Raw genomic sequence first — 21,541 nt, 5'->3', positions numbered from 1 at the left:
ACTAGGAACCATGAGGTTGAGGGTTTGATCCCTGGCCTTGCTCAGTGGATTAAGGATCCAGCATTGCTGTGAGCTGTGGTGTAGGTCACAGACTCAGCTCAGATCCCGAATTGCTGCATCTGTGGTGTAGGCCAGCGGCTGCAGCTCCAATTAGACCCCTAGTCTGGGCACCTCCATATGCCACAGGTGATGCCCTAGAAAAGACAAAAAAAAAAGGTGATTACTTAATTCATTTCCATACTTAGATATACACAAACAAAATTTCTGTTTGACTTCATTAACTGAATAACCATTTGCTGAATAACTATATGACAACTTAAGGACTAGAAATACAAAGGAATCTAACCTATGGGTCAATTTTACTAAAAAATAGTAACCAAATGAACATAAACAATCATTTGCAAAGACAGAATTTACCAAGTGAAGGGAGTCTCACAATATTTTAAGAAAAGAGCAACTCATCAAGATAATTCAATAAAAGGGGCAGGAGGATATTTCATATCAAATTAATATTCCCAGGAATGTGGCAGGACACTTCATAAGATACTGTTCCTGTCTCATATTATTTTCTCCTTTCCTTTAAAAAATTCTTTGTAACTCAGTCATTCACTCTTTCACTCATTCTTTTAATAATTACTTGAGAAAAATGTATATTCTTCTATCATTTGGCAGAGCACTCTCTCTCTCTCTCTCTCTATATATATATACATAATCTCATCAATTTAGAATATTGTTTAAGATCAATACTTCTTTACTGATCTTCTCTGTAGATGTACTATCCATTATTTACAATGTACTAGTTGAGTCCCCAACTATAATTGTAGAACTATCTATTTCTCCTTTCAATTCTGTCAGTGTTTACTTCATATATTTTGGGTCTTTGTTGTTTGGTGCATATATGTTTATAATAGTCAATATATTTGTAATAATCAGTATATAATGTCTTTGTCTCTTGTGAACATTTTAGACTTAAAGTCTATTTTGTCTGATATTAGTACAGCCACCCCAGCTCTCTTTTGATTTCTATTTGCATGAGACATCTTTTTCCACCCTTTCACTTTCAATCTATTTCTAGGTCTGGATCTAGTATGCACTTCTTTTAGACAGCATAGAGTTGGATCATGCTTTTTATCCATTCTTCCAGTATCTGCCAGAGTGAAATATTGTTTCACATATACTAGGATGGCTATAATATTAAAAAAATTTTTTTTAACGGAAAATAACAAGTATTGGCAAGGATGTGAATAAAATCAAAACTTCATATATTGCTAGTAGGAATGTAAAATGACTCAGCCACTGAGGAAAACAGTTTGATGGTTCCTCAGAAAATTACACATAGAATTACCATATAACCCAGCAATCCCATAACCAAGTACATACCAAAAGAATTGAAAACAGGTACCCAAACATATGTGTATATGCATGTCTACAGCAGCACTATCTATAACAGTCAATAGTTGGAAACAACCCAAGTGTCCGTCTGCAGGTGAAGAGATAAACAACATATGATATAAACACACAATGGAGTATTATTTCGTCATAAAAGGAATGAAGTACTGGTATACAGTAAAACATGGATGAACTTTGAAAACATAACTCTAAATGAAAGAAACCAAACACAAAAGATCACGTTCTATGATTCCATTTATAGGAAATACACGGGATAGGTAAATAGAGACAGAAAGTAGACCGAATGTAAACTGGTGTTCGCCAGGGGTTGAGAAATAAAGACTGAATGTTAATGGATAATTTCTTTTAGGGGTAATGAAAATGTTCTGGAATTAGGCAGTGGTGATGGTTCATTAACCCTGTGAATATACTCAAAAACACTGAGTTGTATATACTGAAAGGCCATTTAAATTTAAATACTATTTAGGAGTTCCCGTCGTGGCGCAGTGGTTAACGAATCCAACTAGGAACCATGAGGTTGCGGGTTCAGTCCCTGCCCTTGCTCAGTTGCTGTGGCTCTGGCGTAGGCCGGCGGCTACAGCTCCGATTAGACCCCCTAGCCTGGGAACCTCCATATGCCGCAGAAGCGGCCCAAAGAAATAGCAAAAAAAAAAAAAAAGATAAATTTAAATACTATTTAAATTTTATCTCAATTTTTTTACTTCATTTGATCTCATCTTTTTAGGGCCACACCGGCAGCATACGGGTGACAGCAATGTTCAATATCTCAGGGTTTTATGTTGCACATGTTGGATATGCATATACCAAAATAAGCAAATACACACCTGAGAATTGTTCATGTTACTGTATACAAATTTTGCCTCAAAATAACACAGTTGTGTACAAATACTGAATTACGTTACATGTCTGTTGAAGTGTACAAATACTGAATTACGTTACATGTCTGTTGAAGTATTTAGTGGGATGCATAATAACTGCAATGTATTTTGAAAAGCACTAAAAATTAAGCGATACTAACAAATAGAAAAGTGACAAAGCAAATCTAGCAGAAGATTGATAATGGAATTTCAGTGTTGGGGATATAGGTACACACTGCAAAATTCTTTCAACATGTTTTATGGTTGAAATTTTTCCAAATAACATATTGAGGGAAAAGTTAACAAACAAGACAAATATCTAAAGTCATGAGTATTTTGCAGCAACTTAGAATATGGGTTATAAAACAGAATGACTCAGTGGTAATACCAGAGTATCTTCTCTTGAAGAGGTGAAATTTAAGCCAAGATATGAAAGGCAAGGAGTCATCTATGAAGCTATCGGCAAGAGTATTCCAAGTTCCCCTCCTTCCCCCCTTCAAAAAATCCTACTCTAAGGTTCTGAAGTTTGGTGTGTTCAAGAAAGCCAGTGTGCCTGAAGTGTGGCAGACAAGGAAGGGAGTAGTATAAAGCAAGACTGGAGAGAAAGGCAGGTGTCAAATCAGCCTGGGTTTGCAGTCACAGTAAAGAATTCTGATTTTATCTAAGGGCAACGGAAAGCCATTAAAGGGTTTAAAGGAGGGATCAATTGGGTGGGACGAGATGAGGTATGTCCTTATTATTTAGAGTTTTAAAATATCACACTGACTGCTATGTGAAGAATGGCTTTGAAGTGTTGTAAGAAAAGAAGTAGAGAAACTATTATCACAGTCCTTGCAAGAACAATGGTAGTTTGGTAGAGAGTGTTGGTAGTCAAGATAGTGAGTAGTGAATATGGGAGATATTTTGAATAAAGAACTGACAGTATCTATTGAAAGACTGACAATAGAATGACAGGGGAAAAGGCACCAGGAGAGATCTTGGGTTTTAGCTCTAGCTGCTGAGTGAATGGAGTGACATCTACAGAGATGTAGAAACCATGGGAGAAGCGGGCTTGGAGTATGGTAGACCTGAAAAATCAAAAAATTTTCCTTAAATTGGGTATGATTTATGACTGGGAGAAAGACAGGCAAAAGAAAAGAAAAGAATCAGAATAATCTGGGGGTTGTCAAAGGACAGGGTTTAGATTTACAATTTCTTTTCCTTTTAAGATTCAATTTTGGATGGATTGTATTAAGGACCTTAGATCCAGGAAAAAGATCAAACTTTAATGCAAATGAAGCTCACGGATTGCTGTTGTCTATCTCTGGGGTTAAAGATAAACTGGGGATCAATAGCCCTGTATCTTTAAACTTAGAGAGGTCAAAGGGAAAAATCAGGAGTGAGAATAAGGGAGACAAGAGAAACCAAAAACAAGTACAGAGAAGTAACATATTAAGTCCTAACTGTCTCTCACCCCGTCAACGATAAGAGGCTGTCTGAGTCTTAAATTCCACGGGTAACATGCTTAAACGCCTTATGCTATTTTACACAAAGTGGTAACTCAAATTTTAGCTCTCATCTTCTAATCTCATTAGTTCACCGAAGTATAGTGAAAAATCCATGGTCTTTGGAGCTAAAAGAACCTAAATTTAAAGCAGCCCACCCCTCAGTAGCTCTGTGACCTTGAGCAAATTACTTACCATTTCTAATCCTTTGTTTCTTAAATGTAAATGAAAATAATTAACCCAAGAATTAGCATTAGAAATAAAATTCACAAAGTCCCTGGACAGGGAAAAAATGCTCCATAAACAAGAGCTACTATTATGCAAAAGGCACCTAATTCATCAGTGCTCAAAGCAGTAGTTTCCTCCCTTGACAGCACTGATCTCAGCTTCCAGAGAAGTACAGATGTGAGAGAGAGAACCACAAAAAAGATGATCAATTTCATTTTCACCATGTAACACAAAAAGTAAACAGAAACCTATGAAAAGGTATGACAAAGGACCGTCCTACAAATGGATAGGTTTGAAGGTTTGACTATAATTCAGTTGTTTAGAACAAGGAATACATGTTCCCAGGGAATCAATGTTCGATTCGGCTTTTAGACAAACTCACAAAAGGTCATCGAAATCATGACGTAGTTAAAATGTTAAAATATCTCAATAAAATTAGTAGACAACAAAAATGATGAAGCATCAAACAATACAGAAAACCAAGAAACTTTAACAACATATGAGTCCATTTATTTTAGAAGCTGGCATTTGGGAAGGAAAAAGATTTTATGGGAGGTTTCAGCAGTGATTCAGAGGGGGTTTTCAGGGAAATTCCTAAAGCTTTATACAGCTGATGACTCTGGTTCTTTACTATATTTCATTTCACCTCAAATTTTATGGCATCCCTTTCTTTGAGCATAAGCAAAATCCTAGCGCTCTCATACTTAACAGCCATGACCGCAATCATTCGTTTCACCAATGAGAAGGATCAAGTAGGACAGAATTAGGGGGAAGATAGGAAAGAGGAAGGACCACAAAGGACGTGGCCAAATATAAAAGAGCCTTAAATTGAATTAGATTCACAGAAAAAAAAAAAGAAAGAAAAAAAAAAACCTGAAGGGGAGATGGGGGTGTTAAGCACAGCATTAAAATATTAAGGAAGGAAAGCAAAGTGATAAGACCTGGTCAGAGTTCCATCCTGATTAACTGGTTATTTTGAAGGTCACGGATTTTTTTTTTTTTTAAGTAGAAGACAAGACATGAAAGAGCAAGCAGAGCAATCTGCCATTTATACAAAGGGAATTCTCAAGAGCTGAGGATGCATAACTCGAATTGTGACACTCCAATGTAATTCAAGATCTTCTTCTAATCCCTTACTTCTCTAAATTCCTCCAAATATTCTGTCCTTTTTATGTAGATACTATTGTGACAATAGTATTATTATTATGTCCTATTATATAGATAATAACTATATCTAAACTAGAACTAGAAAGATGACTTTTGACACATACATGTATACAACAGAATAAAATGATCTTAGGAAAGCCTCCTCAAAAGTCAGCAGGTTTATAACCTCTTAGGCTATGAGGGATGCCAGGGATTTCAAACCACAGAGACAAGCTTGTAATTTTTCTTAAAGACATAAACCACAAATCAGTTCCATAGTCCAACTTATTCAGCAACCTAGCAAATCCTCCCATGAAGTATGGAAATGCTGCTGAAACTGTTGTTGGGTCTGAAGAAATGATTAATTGAAGAGACGTTATAGTCAAATAAACTAAGATTTTCTAGGGGCCGATCTTAAGTCCAGGACCTACATCAATCAATCAGCCAAATCAAATGCTTTCTAAAGGAATAAAATAATTCTAAATAATCAATCATAATGAGAAAACAGGACTAAAGGAATCAATGTGGGATGATGAAAAGGTTGGCTAAGATGTTGTGAATCTCCAACTACCAAGCATTATCTAATTTCTCTCATACACATACCTACAAATCTCTGTTAAATGTAAATACTAATTAATAAAACTGTAAAATTATTTAATAGCATTACTAATCCATGGTAACAGTATGCCTGCCCTCATGCATTTTCTTAATTAGCAGGTACTGAAAATACAATAGATGTCAAGAGTGCCAAGAATATTTTTGAAAATAAAAAGATGGGAAGCACTGCCCCAGAACAATTACATTGAAAAAAGGCAAGTAAAACAGTCATTAAAATGTCCTTCAGTTTACCTTTTACTCCATTTTAGAATATTCTGTTCTAACTTCTCACATTCTTGGGAAAAGTTAAAAAAACTTGAAGAGCCGTGTCAAATATGATATCTTCATTTTAATCACACGTCCTTAACTTCAGTAAGCTGCCTTCAACTACATACCTATAAATTTGCATTACATCCAATCTCAAGAGCTCTTAAGACAATTCCTTCTTTTAATTAGCCAGTGATTTCATCTCACAAAAGAGCTACAATTAAGGTCCAATTACTCTTTAAAGTTCACTTTGATAACAGAATATAGTAATTCAGCTGCTACATTCTTCCATGAAAAACAAGTCATCAGACACTGAAAACTATTAAAGTATTATTTGCTCTATGGGAATTACGCATTACATATTTACTCAACCGTATCTGCTAAAAGACAGAAAAACTCTACCAAAGTTAATTTAAGATCTTACCAATTTCCCTTGCAATTCTGACAGCTTCATCTGCATCCTGTAAAAGCAGGAAATGAGACCCAACATTAATCCCATCAGCCAATGCACAATGTCTTTAGGGCAGTCATATATTGCACTACTGTCTCCTCCGATTCATTTCATGTTCAATTTTACAACCTTCTAACTCTTTTCATTCAGAGAAATGTAAAATTAATACCATAAGTGGAATGGAAATTCTACCTACCTCATCATTGTTATATTAAGAAACTCAAAGCAGTCTGAAATGAGCTGGCAGGAAGCACTACCAGAATTGCCCAATGATTTGGTGCAGTGGCTGGAATTTAATGGCAGAATTTAGATGTTTACAATCAATACTGAATCATAAATCAGATCATTAAAGCTTGTCCACAGACAGCTTGTCTCTGATATTTATATGTCATGTTTTCCTTGCTTCTGTCAGCAGGGGGAGTTGATTCTCTATTGTTTGGGAGGAGCTCAACAGATTAGCTAAAAATAAAAAAGTAAATTTACAGTATCTATAGGAATTGCCAATTGTTCCTCCAAAGGACTCCTTGAGTAACCTCCACTACTTTTCCTCTTTTATTTTTCATTTCATCCTTTTTTGGTACATAGTTCATCTTCACCAGTTATATATGATTAACATAAATTAAAACCATAAACTCAGTTAACCATCTAGTGGAGGGAAAGCTTCAAAAAGCCAAGGAAAGAAAACACATGCTAAAACTTACAAGGTAAGAGTTTATGAATGTAAGGATCAGTTGTTGCTAAATATCAACCAATTCCACTGAATGGATGAAAACTTCCCTTAAGTCTAAACCATTCTATCAATCATTAACTCTCACCTTTTAAGCCCAGCACGGGACACTCCTGACACGTCTCCACCATATAACAGTAAAGAGAAAGCTGGAAAGTTATTAAATCCAAGCCTCCTAGTAAATTTAATTTTTTAAATAATTCAGTGACATAACCTAAACTATCATAAGAAATGACAGTAATGTTTTGAAACCACTAGCTGGTAAGAAAGCCTGAATTTTGAGGAAATAACTTAAAAATATCAAAGCAAAGGCTGGCATTTTTTAAGCTTTTAAGCTAATACTTTAAAAATATAGAATAACCATGTCAGAATCCTCCCCCAAAATGGGGGGTGGGGGATGTTTATGACTGGTTCATTCATGTACTACCAAAAAAAAAAAAAGAAAAAAAAAAACAATCTTCCTTAAAAGTCTTCAGTACCTAATAACATCCCCTGAATAAGGAGGTTGGCAGGGGAAGTTGTCAGAAAAATTTAATTTCCTTTCATTAGCCAGTCTGCTCCACAAATAGGTGCTTGTTAAGTTCAAAGCGATTCTGAAAGCGACATCAGTTTTAAGTCTTTTTTTTTTTTTTTACTCCAAGCAGTCACATCTGCTAATGAGATTTTCCAAATAACAATTGTTTTCAAGTCAGAGATAAATCTATACTTGCCACTCTACCCACCCTCCCTCCAAGAAAATCAAGGTTTACTGCTTTATTACACCTTGCTGTTTTTGCTGACCCTACATTCTCCAAATTTTAGCTTAAAGGGATAAAAATCCATGAAAAGGGTCATTTAAGAATGTTAGTGGTTTCCACACATTGAGTTTGAAGGTTCTTTGTTCAAGCCAGTGACAGTTATTGGAGAATACTTCCCCTTAATAGCCTCTCTGTCAGGAAGTGTTAAACCTGCCAAATGCGGACAATTAGTGCCCCGCGAACAAAATACAGGAAGAGTGCTGGCTTCGGAGGCTGGGTTACAAGGGGCCTAGAAGGAAACTTTTAACATGTCTTTTCTTTCAAAAGTGTAATAGTATATTTGAAAAGATATTCAGAGAGAAAAAAACCCTGCTGTCTAAAAGGTTCATTATCTTGAGAGAACTAACAGGCAAATGTCAGTGCATTAGTATTATTTTAACATGTATACATGTGTACATATTTCGGATGTGTGTGTGTGGATGAAGAGAGGTACATGTTTACACAAAGCAAAACTTCTAAAACTTCTTCAGCTGCCACAAATCCAACACATCTATAAACTGCGGCAGAACAACCCTAACTCACCAGTATGCTTAAGTTTTCTTGCTATGAAACAAATTCTAGTAAATAAACTTCCAAGTAAAATCAACCTGTCCTAAAAATTAATTTCCACCTGTCATTCATTCACCCCCAAATATTTTATTGTGGACATACTATGTACTAGACACTAAAAAACTATCATCAGTTCAACAAGCTATTAAATACATCTAGCTCCAATATGTTCTTTCAGCACATTTAATTTTATTATGAGGCCATATAAAGTAACTTTTAAAGAGATAAAGAGCCCTGCATAGCTCAAATTCAATGGCACTGACACATCACACAATTAATTATACCGTAAGGCTATAAATGAAAAAAAAAGAAAGAAAGAAAAATTGTAGTTTAAAAAAAAAAAAATTGAGTCACTAAGAAAAAGACCAACAATCACCAGGAAAAAACAGCAGAGGATTAAATAGGAAGTTTATAGGAGTTCCCATTGTGGCGGAGCTGGTTAAGGATCTGGCGTTTTCTTTGCTGCAGCTTGGATTGTTGCTGAGGCACAGGTTTGATCCCTGGCCCAGTGCAGTGGGTCAAGGATCTGGCATTGCCACAGCTGTGGTACAGATTCTGCAGCTGCAGCTCAGATTTGATCCCTGCCCTGGGAACTTTCATATGCCATAGGTGTGGCAAAAAAAAAAAAAAAAAAGTCTACATAAAAGGAAATTGAAAAGGCTAACATAAAACATGTTCAACATTCGTCATAATTACCGACATACAAAGCAAAACAATGAGACACCACTTTTCATCCACCAAAGGCTGACAAGAGCCAGGAACTATGACCTGCGAGCGAAAAGCTCGTGTGCTATAAAATGGTGCAACCTCTTCAAAAGGAAATCATCCGTTATCTATCAGGAGTTTGAGGACATACCTCTTTCCACCCAGAAATTTCATTTTGGGGATGCTATCCTAAAGATATACTCACACGCACGCACAAAGAGAGATACACAAAGTCATTTATTATTTTCAATTTGTTGGTGGTGTTTTGATAAGAAAAGAAAATCTGGAAAACAATTTAAAAGGCCTTCATGAAGGAAATGGTACCATAAATGGTACACAGAACAAAATGGTTTATTACATAACCCTTGAAAAGAGTAATTCATATGTTCTTGTCCATTTATGCATTAATTCAGTAAATATTTACCGGGCAATCAATACTACGTGAAATAGTTTTTTGCCCTCAGGGACCTTAAAGAGAAGCAAAAAAGTAAACAAATCAACTGAGAATTGAACTAAATGTTACAATGAAAACAAAAAGTACTGAGGGAGAAAATAAGAGGGAGAACCTGTTTTAGACAGACTGCTCAGAGAACATCCTTCCAAAGTAAAATTTAAACTAAAACCTGAAGGTAACAATAGCCAGGCACCATGGGAAAACTAAGAAAGAATTCTAGACAAAAGGAACAACATATACCGACCCTCGAGAGTAGAAAGGTACGGGAGCACAGTGAGCAAGTGGCAGGAAAGGACAGGAAGAAGTACAAATGGAAGGCATGGCCTTTGCGACAGGGCCAGAGGGGATTCTGTGCAGGGTTCCAAACGCCTTGGCTCTAAGCAGGAGAATGATTTAGGTTTTAGGAAGATAACTCTTACACACTAAAGATCTGCAAAATATAGGACACACTATGGGGGGGGGACAAAGTCGTAGATTAAGGCATTTTTACCTACATTATCTACATTAAAGCAGAAAAACATGGGAGTTCCCTGGTGGCTCAGTGGATTAAGGATCTAGCATTGTCACTGCTGTGGCTCTGGTTACTGCTGTGCCATGGGTTTGATCCCTGGTCCAGGAACTTCTGAAGCCAAAAACAAAACAAAACAGAAAAAACATATGAGTGCTCATAAAAACTTACATACAGACATGAAAGAAAAGCTCAGCTTGAGTTACTGCTCAAAAACAGGACCAAGAGTTGGAGAAAAGGGGGAACTTTTACTTTTCATTGCATATTCTTAGGCACACACTGAACATTTTTTACCATAAAGATACAAATTTCATACTCCCTTTATAGTTTAAAAATTCAATGGCCCACACTTGAAGGTGTTATTCAAATTATCTAATTAGCCATTTCCAGGGTACTATATTAAAACCAAACAGTATTCCCAAATTCTACTTAAAGTTGTCACGATATCCCGTTGCCTTAGAACCAAATTTAAACTCTTTCCGTTGGTTTCAAAATTTGATCCTGTCTCTCTGCCACTGGGGTCAGCCCCAGCCCCCTTGGCGCAACACTCAGCCCCCACCAGGGCCGCCCCCCCCCCCAGCCTTCACATGCCTCCTCAGCTCGGCCAGAAACTCCCTTCTCTTGCACCTCCTTTCACCAAGCCAACTCATCACTTTTCTCACTATTCGCCACATACTAGGCCCTGAAGACACAAGAGGGAACAAGAGAAGCCCCATCCCAGCCCTCATGCAATTTACAGTCTAGAGGAAAAGTCAGACCTTAAATACGACCGCACGACGCTACGAAATCATTATCGACACGCGTGATGCAGATGTTGAGATGGCCCATGACACCAGGGGACCTCTAATTCACAAACAGGCTTCCAGGAAACTTCTCAGATGCAGTGACTTTGCAAAGAGACCTAGGGAATGAAATCATGGTGGAGCAGTCCGGGTGGCTGAGGCCTGAAGAGGGAGCCCACAGAAGAGTTAAGCAAGACCTCACAGGCCACATTAAAAAGAATGAACGTCATTGTAACTCAACTATATTTCAATAAAAGTTTAAAACTTAAAATAAAAAGAAGAATGAACTTCAGCCTAAGAGCAAGGAAACGAGGGGCCTCGTTCTGGCTGCCTTTTGAAGAAGTTTAGCTTATAATTTACTTAGGATGACTTGGTGTACTGTCAACCCCTCCACCCCTGGACCACATTAAAACGCAGAAATCTGTCTGGGATATATTTTAAATGTCCAGAACAAGGCCTGGCACATTCAAGAAACAGTTGTTGAGTATAACACAGAATGAATGAGTGAACAAATGAATACTTTAGAGTGAGGTGAGAGGAACTTGAAAGTCTAACTGGGAAGCAGCAGTCTAGGTGAGAGAAAAATTACCACTTTCTCTTAAACTAAGGGGTGCATACTTCCAATTTCACCTGACTGCTGGTTTCTTTGGAAAGCCTTTCCACCCTATGTCACCTATGCTGGGTTAGGCGCCACGGCTGCGTAATCACTTGACACTCCAGCCTTCAATTATGACAGCCTCAGACCCACTTCATCTCTCCGAGAGCAACGACCAGCTCTCACTTGCCCTCTACTGAATCCCCAAAGCTGGGCACAACCAACTCAATCAATGCCTTACTTGCTGAATGAATAAACAACGATCCATCAGCTTCCACAGAAATAGTCTGTTGGGATAAGACAACCTTCCAAGTGACGTACTCCAGTGCCAGCAGCACTACTCATCTCAGGAGCATCAAGGTTACAGGTGAGTAAACTCACATGCAAGGAGATGTAGCGGTTTGTTCAAATTCATGAGTCTAAGTGATACAGAGCAAGGAAGCAGCACATGCTAGTTTGGAGGAGGGGCTCAAGAACCAGACAGGCTTGGATTTTACTTCATTTTAATATTCTGATTAAATATTGTTGACGCTGGACAAAACCAACTGCAATGTTTGCCCACATTTCTTCTTTTTTTTTTTTCTTTTTAGGGCCGCACCTGCAGCATAAGGAGTCGAATTGGAACTGCAGCTGTGGCCCATGCCACAGCCACACCAGATCCTTAACCCACTGAGCAACGCCCAGGATCAGACCCATGCTCACAGAGACTATGTCAGGTCCTTAAACTGCTGAGCCACAATGGGAACTCCAAATTTATCTCTTAATGAGGGTCTATAGCACCCACCTGTGTGGCAGCAAAGCCCAGCATCTAAGAACACAGGCATTGGAGCCCAAAAGCGTGGGCTCCCATGCCAGCTCAGTGCCAGTCAACAGGTTACCTACCAGAATGCCTCTATGGAATTAGGTTTCCTCATCTATAAGACGGACATAAAAAACCATCTCACAGGGTTATTAAGAAGATGAAATTAGTAACAGCTGAAACACACTAGAACAGAGTCAGGCAGATAGTAAGCACTCAGTTAAGCTTGGAATCTGTGATAAAATGGGTAGCCCTCACCTCCAAACTATCAAGTGTGTTCCTTTCCTGCCTGGCCTTGGCTGTCATATCCTGTGGTCATCACTCATCCTCTAAACCTGTAAGGCACAGACCTAAAACAGGGCACTACAGTCCTGCAAAAAAAGTGCACTTGTGTCTGCAGTGCGTTTCATCAGATCAAATGATCTGTGTACTCTTGACAGATGGTGATCAGGGTTTGTCTTGGGCAGGGAAGGGGAAAAGAATCTAAAACAAACAGGGGAGTTCCCGCTGTGGCTCAGTGGTAATGAACCCAACTAGGACCCATGAGAAAGTGAGGTTCAATCCCTGGCCTTGCTCAGTGGGTTAAGGATCTGGCATTGCTGTGAGCTGTGGTGTAGGTCACAGATGCGGCTTGGATCCTGAGACGCTGTGGCTGTGGTGTAGGCTGGTGGCTACAGCTCCGATTAGACCTCTAGCCTGGGAACTTTCATATGCTGCAGGTGTGGCCCTAAAAAGACAAAATAAATAAATACATACATACATACATACATAAAATAAAACAAAGGCAAATTCCAATAGTTCTCCCTGACACTAAACACCCAATTGATTTCTACAGTGCTGTGCTAGTGTCCAATACTGAATCCATCAGCCATGATGCAGACCACACCTCTCCTTTCTCACTTGCTACGCACAGCCCACTTATCAACCCCGAATTCTATACTCACAGGATGAAAAGTCCTGCAATTCATCTGAATGGGAAGCTACTTAAGAGTTTACTTCCTCAGTTCTAGAACAAATCAGTGATGGACTTCGAAAAAAAAAAAATCATGACTTCAAGATATTATGGGTAAAATCTCTATACACAAAAAAACATCTTCAAGCTATTCTGCATTCAAATACAAAGAAAAGCAATCCTCCGTTCAGGATACTGGTTCCAGTTGATTGCATTTTCCAGATAACTCCTAGTCAAACAGAAGACTCTTTCTATTTAATATATCTTCAAATCTAAAATTACATAATAAACATAATGGACTGTTTTAAAAAATACAAAGCCTTTGGGGAGTTCCTTGGTGACAGAGTGGGGTTAAGGATCTGGTGTTGTTACTGCAGTGGCTCGGGGTCACTGCTGTGATGCAGGTTCAATCCCTGGCCCCAAACTTCCACATGCTGGGCGTGCAGCCAAAAATATTTTTTTTCTCATGTTGCACATTTTAATTTGTTTCCAAATTACATTTTAAGAAAAGATTTTTTTTTTTCCTTAGCAATATCTTACTGTTCCTGGTGATAACACTGCATCTAAACCACAAATCATTTTCAATCAGATCGTAACTCTCCAGCCATATATATGTGTGAAACATAATCAGCCTTTGAGAAACATAATCAGGAAAGCTATTCTTGGTTTAGCAGAGGACAAGAACACTGATGTCTAATACTGTACTTTTTAATTACTTGGACAGAGTCTTTCAATTTTTTTGGTTTTTGCTTTTTTAAATAATTCCCTTCACACTAGTTTTTTGTTTTGGTTTTTTTTTTTTTGGTCTTTTTTGCTATTTCTTTGGGCCGCTCCCGCAGCATATGGAGGTTGCCAGGCTAGGGGTTGAATCAGAGCTGTAGCCACTGGCCTATGCCAGAGCCACAGCAATGCGGGATCTGAGCCGCGTCTGTGACCTACACCACAGCTCACGGCAACGCCGGATTGTTAACCCACTGAGCAAGGGCAGGGATCGAACCCGCAACCTCATGGTTCCTAGTCGGATTCGTTAACCACTGGGCCACGACGGGAACTCCCACACTAGTTTTTGTTGTTGTTGATGTTATTTGGCCCTTTCTGCTAAAGCAAAAGTGTGGCTTTTAAAATCTGGCTAATTAGGTAATAAGAACAATTACTACTTTAAACCTATAGTGCATAATTTATAAACCTCATTCAAATACATTATCATATTTTGCTCTGAGATATAAATATCACTGCTTTCTCTTAAAGAACAAGAGAAACTCAGAGAAGTTCAATAAAATTTCCAGTAAACTGGTCGGTATTAGAACCAAAGGCAGCAATTTCCTCACTGTTGACTTCTCCCTCGGCTTCATACCTGACATCCAACAGCTCGTGTCATGTTACAGATTCACCTTCTACTGTTGCTCCACACCATCTACTCTGCTCCATTCCAATACCTTATTTTAGGCTCCTATTATTTCTTGCCTGGACTAAAGGAAGAGCATTCTAATTTGCTCACCAACCTCAAGTTTTGCGCTGCTCCAATCTATTTTCCACAGCACAAATCAAAATAAGTTTTCTGATGCCATAATTTTTATCATGTTAACTCTTCTGCATGAAACCATTCAGAAGTTCCCAAAGCCACAAAAATAACCTGCAAACCCAGGTGCTCAGCACTCGAGGCCGTACACATCTGGATCCTAATTTTCTCTCCAGCTCTCTCTTCCTTCAGGCTCTCACACTGCATAGTTGTGGTTTTCTAAAACTCCCCTGATCTTCCAGCTCCAAGCTTTTACAAGACCCTTCCACTGACTGTAATGCTGTGCCTCCCTCACTACCCTCACTTTTTAGCAAACTCACTACTACTCAGACTTTAGGCATCACCTCAACATCACTGCCACTGAAGTTCCACCATGACGCCTTCAAATTAGGTTAAGTGCCCCGTGCACTCTGAGCCTGGCATTATTAAAATGTATTACATTACTGTCTACTCGTACCCTAAGGGGACTGGAAGCTCTTAGAAATCAGGGTCTGTGGCTTATTTTTTGCTTTAAAAAAAAAAAAAAAGTGGGCTAGGATTCCAACCCTGTTTTCTAACAGCTCCAGATGAACACTCTTCACTCTGCCCTCAAGTTCCTGAGATCAAATTAACAAGATACTGAATAAAGTGAAAGGCAAATACTTGATACCAGATGACTACTTGAAATACTGCTTGAATACTTGACTACTTTAAATTACACTTTAAAACAACATTAGCTTCTCTCTAATGAAAGGGGTGACTCAAGAACAAAAGGAAACCATCCCAGGAGACTCCTTAAGTAACGCACACAATGTTCTAAACCATTTCCATAGAACCTCCAAATAACATTCAAAATATTCAAATGAAGAGGAACAATCGTTTTAAGGAGAAAAGTTAACAAACTGAAACACATTAACTTACTCAAGTACTTGGAGAAAAAAGGTAGAAGATAATATAGTCACCAAGAAAAAGAACTGCCTTAAAAATATCACAGACTAATGAAAAAAAAAAAAAAAACCTACAGATTTTAAAAGGATAGAATTATCTATAATTAGCACATACATTCTTCCAATGTAAAAGTATTGCTAACACAGTTGCTAAAACCTAAAGGTATTCCAAATATTCACACTATTTATCTGCATCAGCAAACCTCTATCTGCATAGATACCATCACAAGCAATCTTTTACCTAAGAGATTTAAACTACAAAATGTGAAAAGTATGTAGTTCCAAATGAATGTGGAGTTACTACATACGAAATCTAAACCAAATTTAAAGGAAAAAATATGTACAGCCTCTTATATTGGAAAACAATGAAAAGCAAACTAGAAATAAGACTAGTATTAGAATTTATCAGAGAAACAAAAGGGCATTCCTTAAAATTAATTTTAAATATTTATCTGAAAACTATACCCTACAGGTTCAACTCCACCTTAACAAATTAATTCAGACAATAGGTGTTAGGAAATGTATACCATTAGTCAAAGTTAACACAGATAATGAGAATGTATCATTATTCGAGAGTGTAATAGGATCTTGAAAATCATCTAGAGCATACAAGGAAACAACATTGAACAGATAAGCAGATTTACTTTCTTGAACAATCTGTTTTTCCAAATTTTCCAAATTAACAGAGGTTGGAAATTCAAATGCAGACTGTCAAATGCAGCCTCCCTGAAAAGACAAGCAAAACCAAGTTTATTACCTACTATAATAAAAGATACCACCACTTTGAGGCAATCTTGGAGGTTCCACTGAGATCAGTTCAAGATCCTAGATTAAAAAACTGCAGCGTTCTTGAAGTTGCCCACTGAGCCCCCCACTCAAGGGTCTCCCAACCACAATGGTGAGAAAAGTCTCACATTAGGGAGCACTCCAAAACAGCCTCACCGTTTTCTGGTTCTACGTTTATAAGACACTCCGCTATAGCAGAAACTGACATATTGTAAATCAACTATATTCTACTTATTAAAAATTAAAAAAATAATAATAAGTCCATAAGACAAAGTTCATATAGAAGAAGACAAGCAAAGGATCTATAGGTTCATCTTCATGTAGGCTCCAGAAGCCAGTGAGTTCCGGTTTTAAAGGTATTCAGATAAGACAAGATTTGCCTGGACACCAGGTCTGCATCTGAAAGAGATCACATCTCCAAATCTCAAAGCACCAAAGCACTGCACATCGTCAGGCTGCAATTAAGAGAGGGCCAACCGTCGGGTTGGGGGCCCTAGACATGACAGGTATAAACAACGTATCTGATGTGCCATTATAATATGCTCATACTCAGGTCTGTCTCAGGCTGTCTGTGCTGTGAGCTGGGCAAATTTGCGAATGTATTAAATCTGTAACTCAAATTCATGTTCTTATCTTTCTAGATGGCATAATTTCACCAAGAATAATTCAGAATTTAATAAACTCTTTCTATAATAAATGTAGAGAAGTTCCCTAGTGGCCTAGTGGTTAAGGATCCAGCATTGTTTTTGTTGTGGCATGCATGGGTTCTAGCCCGGGAACTTCCACATGCCACAAGCTCGGCCAAACACAAAAAAAAGGGAGTTTCCATTGTGGCTCAGTGGTAACAAACCCAACTAGTATCCATGAGGATGCAGGTTCAATTCCTGGCCTCACTGAGTGGGTTAAGGATCCAGCCTTGCTGTGGTGTAGGTCAAAGATGCGGCTTGGTTCCCACATTGCTGTGGCTGTGGTGTAGACCAGCAGCTGCAGCTCTTATTCCACCCCTAGCCAGGGAACTTCCATATGCCACAGGTGCGGCCCTAAAAAGCAAAGGAAAAAAGAAAAGGAATTTGCACTGTAAATCAACTACACTTTAATAAAAAAAAAAAGTTTTTAAGAAATATACAGAGAAATTGAGAGTATTCCAGGAATGTATAGAATACTAGGGTCCCCATATCTGTATCAGTTGGTTTATACTGCTAGCAAGAAGCTCAGGTAGATTAAAGGGGAGAAGAGGAAGCCCCTGAGAGTGACCTGACACCTCAATCACACAGGAAACTAGAGAGGTTTAGAAGAACAGTAAAAGATGGACATGGTCCCGGGAGAGCCACCACCAAAATCTTTCCTGTGAAATTAGGACTCTATCCAGTCCAGTTGCTGGCAAAGAAAGGCTAAGTCCATTAGGGACTACAGAGATGGGCTCTTTAATACCTTTAGACAGGATTCTAAGAGGAGACCCTGAAGCAGCTGTGATCCCAGCTCTCTCCTCACGTTTTGTGAGCAGCATTAAACCAAAGATGGGAATTTTTTTTTTTTTTTTTTTTTAGGGCTGTGCCCACATCACATGGAGGTTTGCAGGCTAGGGGTCCAATCGGAGCTGCAGCTGCCAGCCTACACCAGAGCCACAGCAACACCAGATCTGAGCCGCGTCTGTGACCTACACCACAGCTCACAGCAACACTGGATCCTTAATCCACTGATCGAGGCCAGGGACTGAACCTGGATCCTCGTGAATCCAAGTCAGATTCGTTTCCAGTGAGCCACAATGGACACTCCCCCAAATGGGAAATTTTATAAAGAGAAACTGGATGGGAAATAGCCGCACTGTCAGATCTTCAACTGCATGCTATACGTTTTGAAGGAACCTCAAAACAAAAGCAGAATAAGACCCAGAATAAACTAATGCCCTCTTACAGATAAAACTAGATGCTCACACTCCAGAAATTAATATCAGTCTTTGGATAAAGACACCTGCAGATACTGTAACCAGAAGTGACAGTGAGTAAACAATTGTTCTGTATTAGTCAAGAAAATGAAGGAAAAAAATATAATAGGCGATGTTCCAAAAGCAAATCAAGTACCCACTTCCCATTTTACCCGCAACTGAAAAGGAGAAATTTCACTAATTATTACATATCAATACCAGTGGTACACTAGCAATCTTTTTTTTTTTTGTCTTTTTGCTATTTCTTGGGCCGCTCCTGCGGCATATGGAGGTTCCCAGGCTAGGGGTCTGATCGGAGCTGTAGCCACCGGCCTACGCCAGAGCCACAGCAACGCGGGATCCGAGCCGCATCTGCAACCTACACCACAGCTCACAGCAACGCCGGATGGTTAACCCACTGAGCAAGGGCAGGGACCGAACCCGCAACCTCATGGTTCCTAGTCGGATTCGTTAACCACTGCACCATGACGGGAACTCCCACACTATCAATCTTAAACCTCGTCGCTGCTACACAAAGGCTCCCTCGAGGTCAACAAAGTACTCAGATAATGAGCATGTCTAATATTCTTCACGTTTCCCATATCCCAACTCCCAACTGTCACCTTTGGATCTTTATTCAAGGAACATTCCTTCCTCCCTGAGACTCTATACCCACTGACTTCCTAAGAAAGACAATACAAATAGAATTCTCAGGACAAAAGCTCTCCTGATGACCTCTTCCTTGAACTCCTGAGGACTCTGCTATTCACCATCAAGACAGAATTAATTTGGACTCTGACTTATTACTGCCCTTGTGATTAAATCAAGCCCAAACTGAAGACCAAATTTCTTATTAGGAAAAAAAATACAATTATACCGGCAGAAATATTGGGGCTGAATAGATCAAGGTACATAAAGACTGACCCAAACCACTACCCAAACTCTCTAACATGACAATGTAAAGAAGGACTAAAACCCAGTAGCTGACAGCCTAAAAGAAGACTTGTCATACTTGGCTCAGAGTCTTTCAAGTCAGCAATCAAAATATGGGCCACACGGCATTCTCATTTGGAGGCCCAAGTGGGGACAAACCCAAGCTATTCAGGTGGCTGGCAGAATTTACCTCCTTGCGTCTGTATAACTGAGAGCCCCATCATTTCGCTGGATCTCAGACGGAGATTACGCTCACTCAGCCCCTCAGAAGCTGTCTGCAGTTCACTGCCATGTGGGTTTCTTCAATATGGCTGCTTTCTGCATTGAGCAGCACTTAGAATCTGTTTTCTAGTTCTTAAAATCAAGCCTTTCATAATGAAACAATTACGGAAGTGACACACAATTACTTTGCCCTATTAATGTAACTGAATGCAAAGATAATCCACCACCTTTGACATACAATGTGACCTAATTAAGGCACTGACATTGCCATCACCTTCTGCAATACTCTTAAGAGAAGCAGATGACAAGTTCTATGCAAACTGAAGAGGAGCGCGTTACACAAAGGCTTAGGTGCCTGGCAGTTCCTTAAAAAGTTCAGTACAGAATTATGAAATATCCCAGCAATTCTACTCCTGGGAGTACACCCAAAAGAAATTAAAACAGACAAATACTTGCACTCAAATGTTCATAGCAGCACTATTCACAATCACCAAAAGACAGAAATAACTCAAATGTCCACTAACTGATGAATGGATTTAAAAAACAAACAAACAAAAACAATAAAATGGAATATTATTCAGCCACCAAAAAAGAATGAAATACTCATACATGCTATAACATGGGTCCTATATTCTGCTTAGTTTACTGTTAAACCTATCTAAAGCCCTTATTTTTATATATTTGCAGTTATCGAATTCTTATTTCATTTTCTCATAGATTCAAACTCTCTGGTGAAATTCTTTATACACTTACTTATTTTTTCCACACTTTTCTCAAATTTCTTGAACACATTAGTCATAGTTATTTAAAAGTCTTTTCACCTAACTTCAATATCTAGAGTACATGTGGATCTATTTCTACCGTCTGTTTTACTTTTTTCTTTTGGTTTTTAGTTATGTGTTCCTCTCTACTGGCATGTCTAGTAAATTGCACTAAATGATTATATATGTGTGTGTGTGTGTACATTTACATATAAATGAATCTCCTAGAACATTACTCCAACAAATATTTATTGAGTACTGACTATGTACCAGGCACCATGTGCAACTGATATAGTAAAAAACAATCTTTGCCAGCAAGGAGCTTACAATCCAGAAGTTGATATTTAACCCATCATTAAAATGGGCAAAAGGGAAGTTCCCACTATGGTTCAGTGGGTTAAGGATCCTATGTTGTCTCTGTGAGGATGCAGGTTCCATCCCTGGCCTTGCTCAGTGGGTTAAGGATCCAGAGTTGCCGCAAGCTGCAGCACAGGTTGCAGATGTGGCTCAGATCCGATGTGGCCGTGGAATAGACTGCAGCTGCAGCTCTGATTCAATCCCTGGCCAAGAACTTCCATATGCCACAGGAGTGTCCATAAAATGAACAGGAAAAAAAAAAAAAAAATGGGCATGAGGCCCTATGAAATCTGAACTCCCTGCTACACACCTCACCTCTATTACCTCATCTCTGACTTACGTCTCCCTTGATTCCTTATTATTTATTCAACAATAGGTACTTTTTTTTTGTCTTTTTGCCATTTCTTGGGCCACCCCCACAGCATATGGAGATTCCCAGGCTAGGGGTCGAATCGGAACTGTAGCTACCAGCCTACGCCAGAGCCATAGCAACACAGGATCCGAGCCGCATCTGCAACCTACACCACAGCTCACGGCAACACCGGATCCTTATCCCACTGAGTAAGGCCAGGGATCGAACCCACAACCTCATGGTTCCTAGTCAGATTCATTAACCACTGAGCCACAATGGGAACTCCAACAATAGGTACTCTTTAACCCCAACACCTTTGCACTACTTGTTCACTGTTTCTGCCGAGTGTGCCTTGTTCTGCCAATAGCCACATGACTTCCCCGTCACCGCTTTGGTTTGCTAAACCTTATTAATTTGTGAATAGACCCCACCCTCAAGCATTCCCTTTCCTAT

At 38.9% G+C, this 21,541-nt stretch overlaps 1 protein-coding gene across 2 annotated transcripts in view; it reads right to left on the bottom strand.

The window, feature by feature from the left end:
* PCCA (propionyl-CoA carboxylase subunit alpha) overlaps positions 1–21,541 on the bottom strand; it is a 363,296-nt gene that overhangs the window by 235,292 nt on the left and 106,463 nt on the right. For both annotated transcript variants that reach the window (XM_047756486.1, XM_047756487.1), the window contains one exon: positions 6,414–6,450. In XM_047756486.1, the coding sequence (XP_047612442.1) occupies positions 6,414–6,450 (37 nt within the window). The remainder of the gene's footprint in view (positions 1–6,413; positions 6,451–21,541) is intronic.

Source organism: Phacochoerus africanus, chromosome 13, assembly GCF_016906955.1.
Source record: "Phacochoerus africanus isolate WHEZ1 chromosome 13, ROS_Pafr_v1, whole genome shotgun sequence".
NCBI lineage: Eukaryota > Metazoa > Chordata > Mammalia > Artiodactyla > Suidae > Phacochoerus > Phacochoerus africanus.
This window is presented reverse-complemented; position numbering and strand designations above follow the sequence as displayed.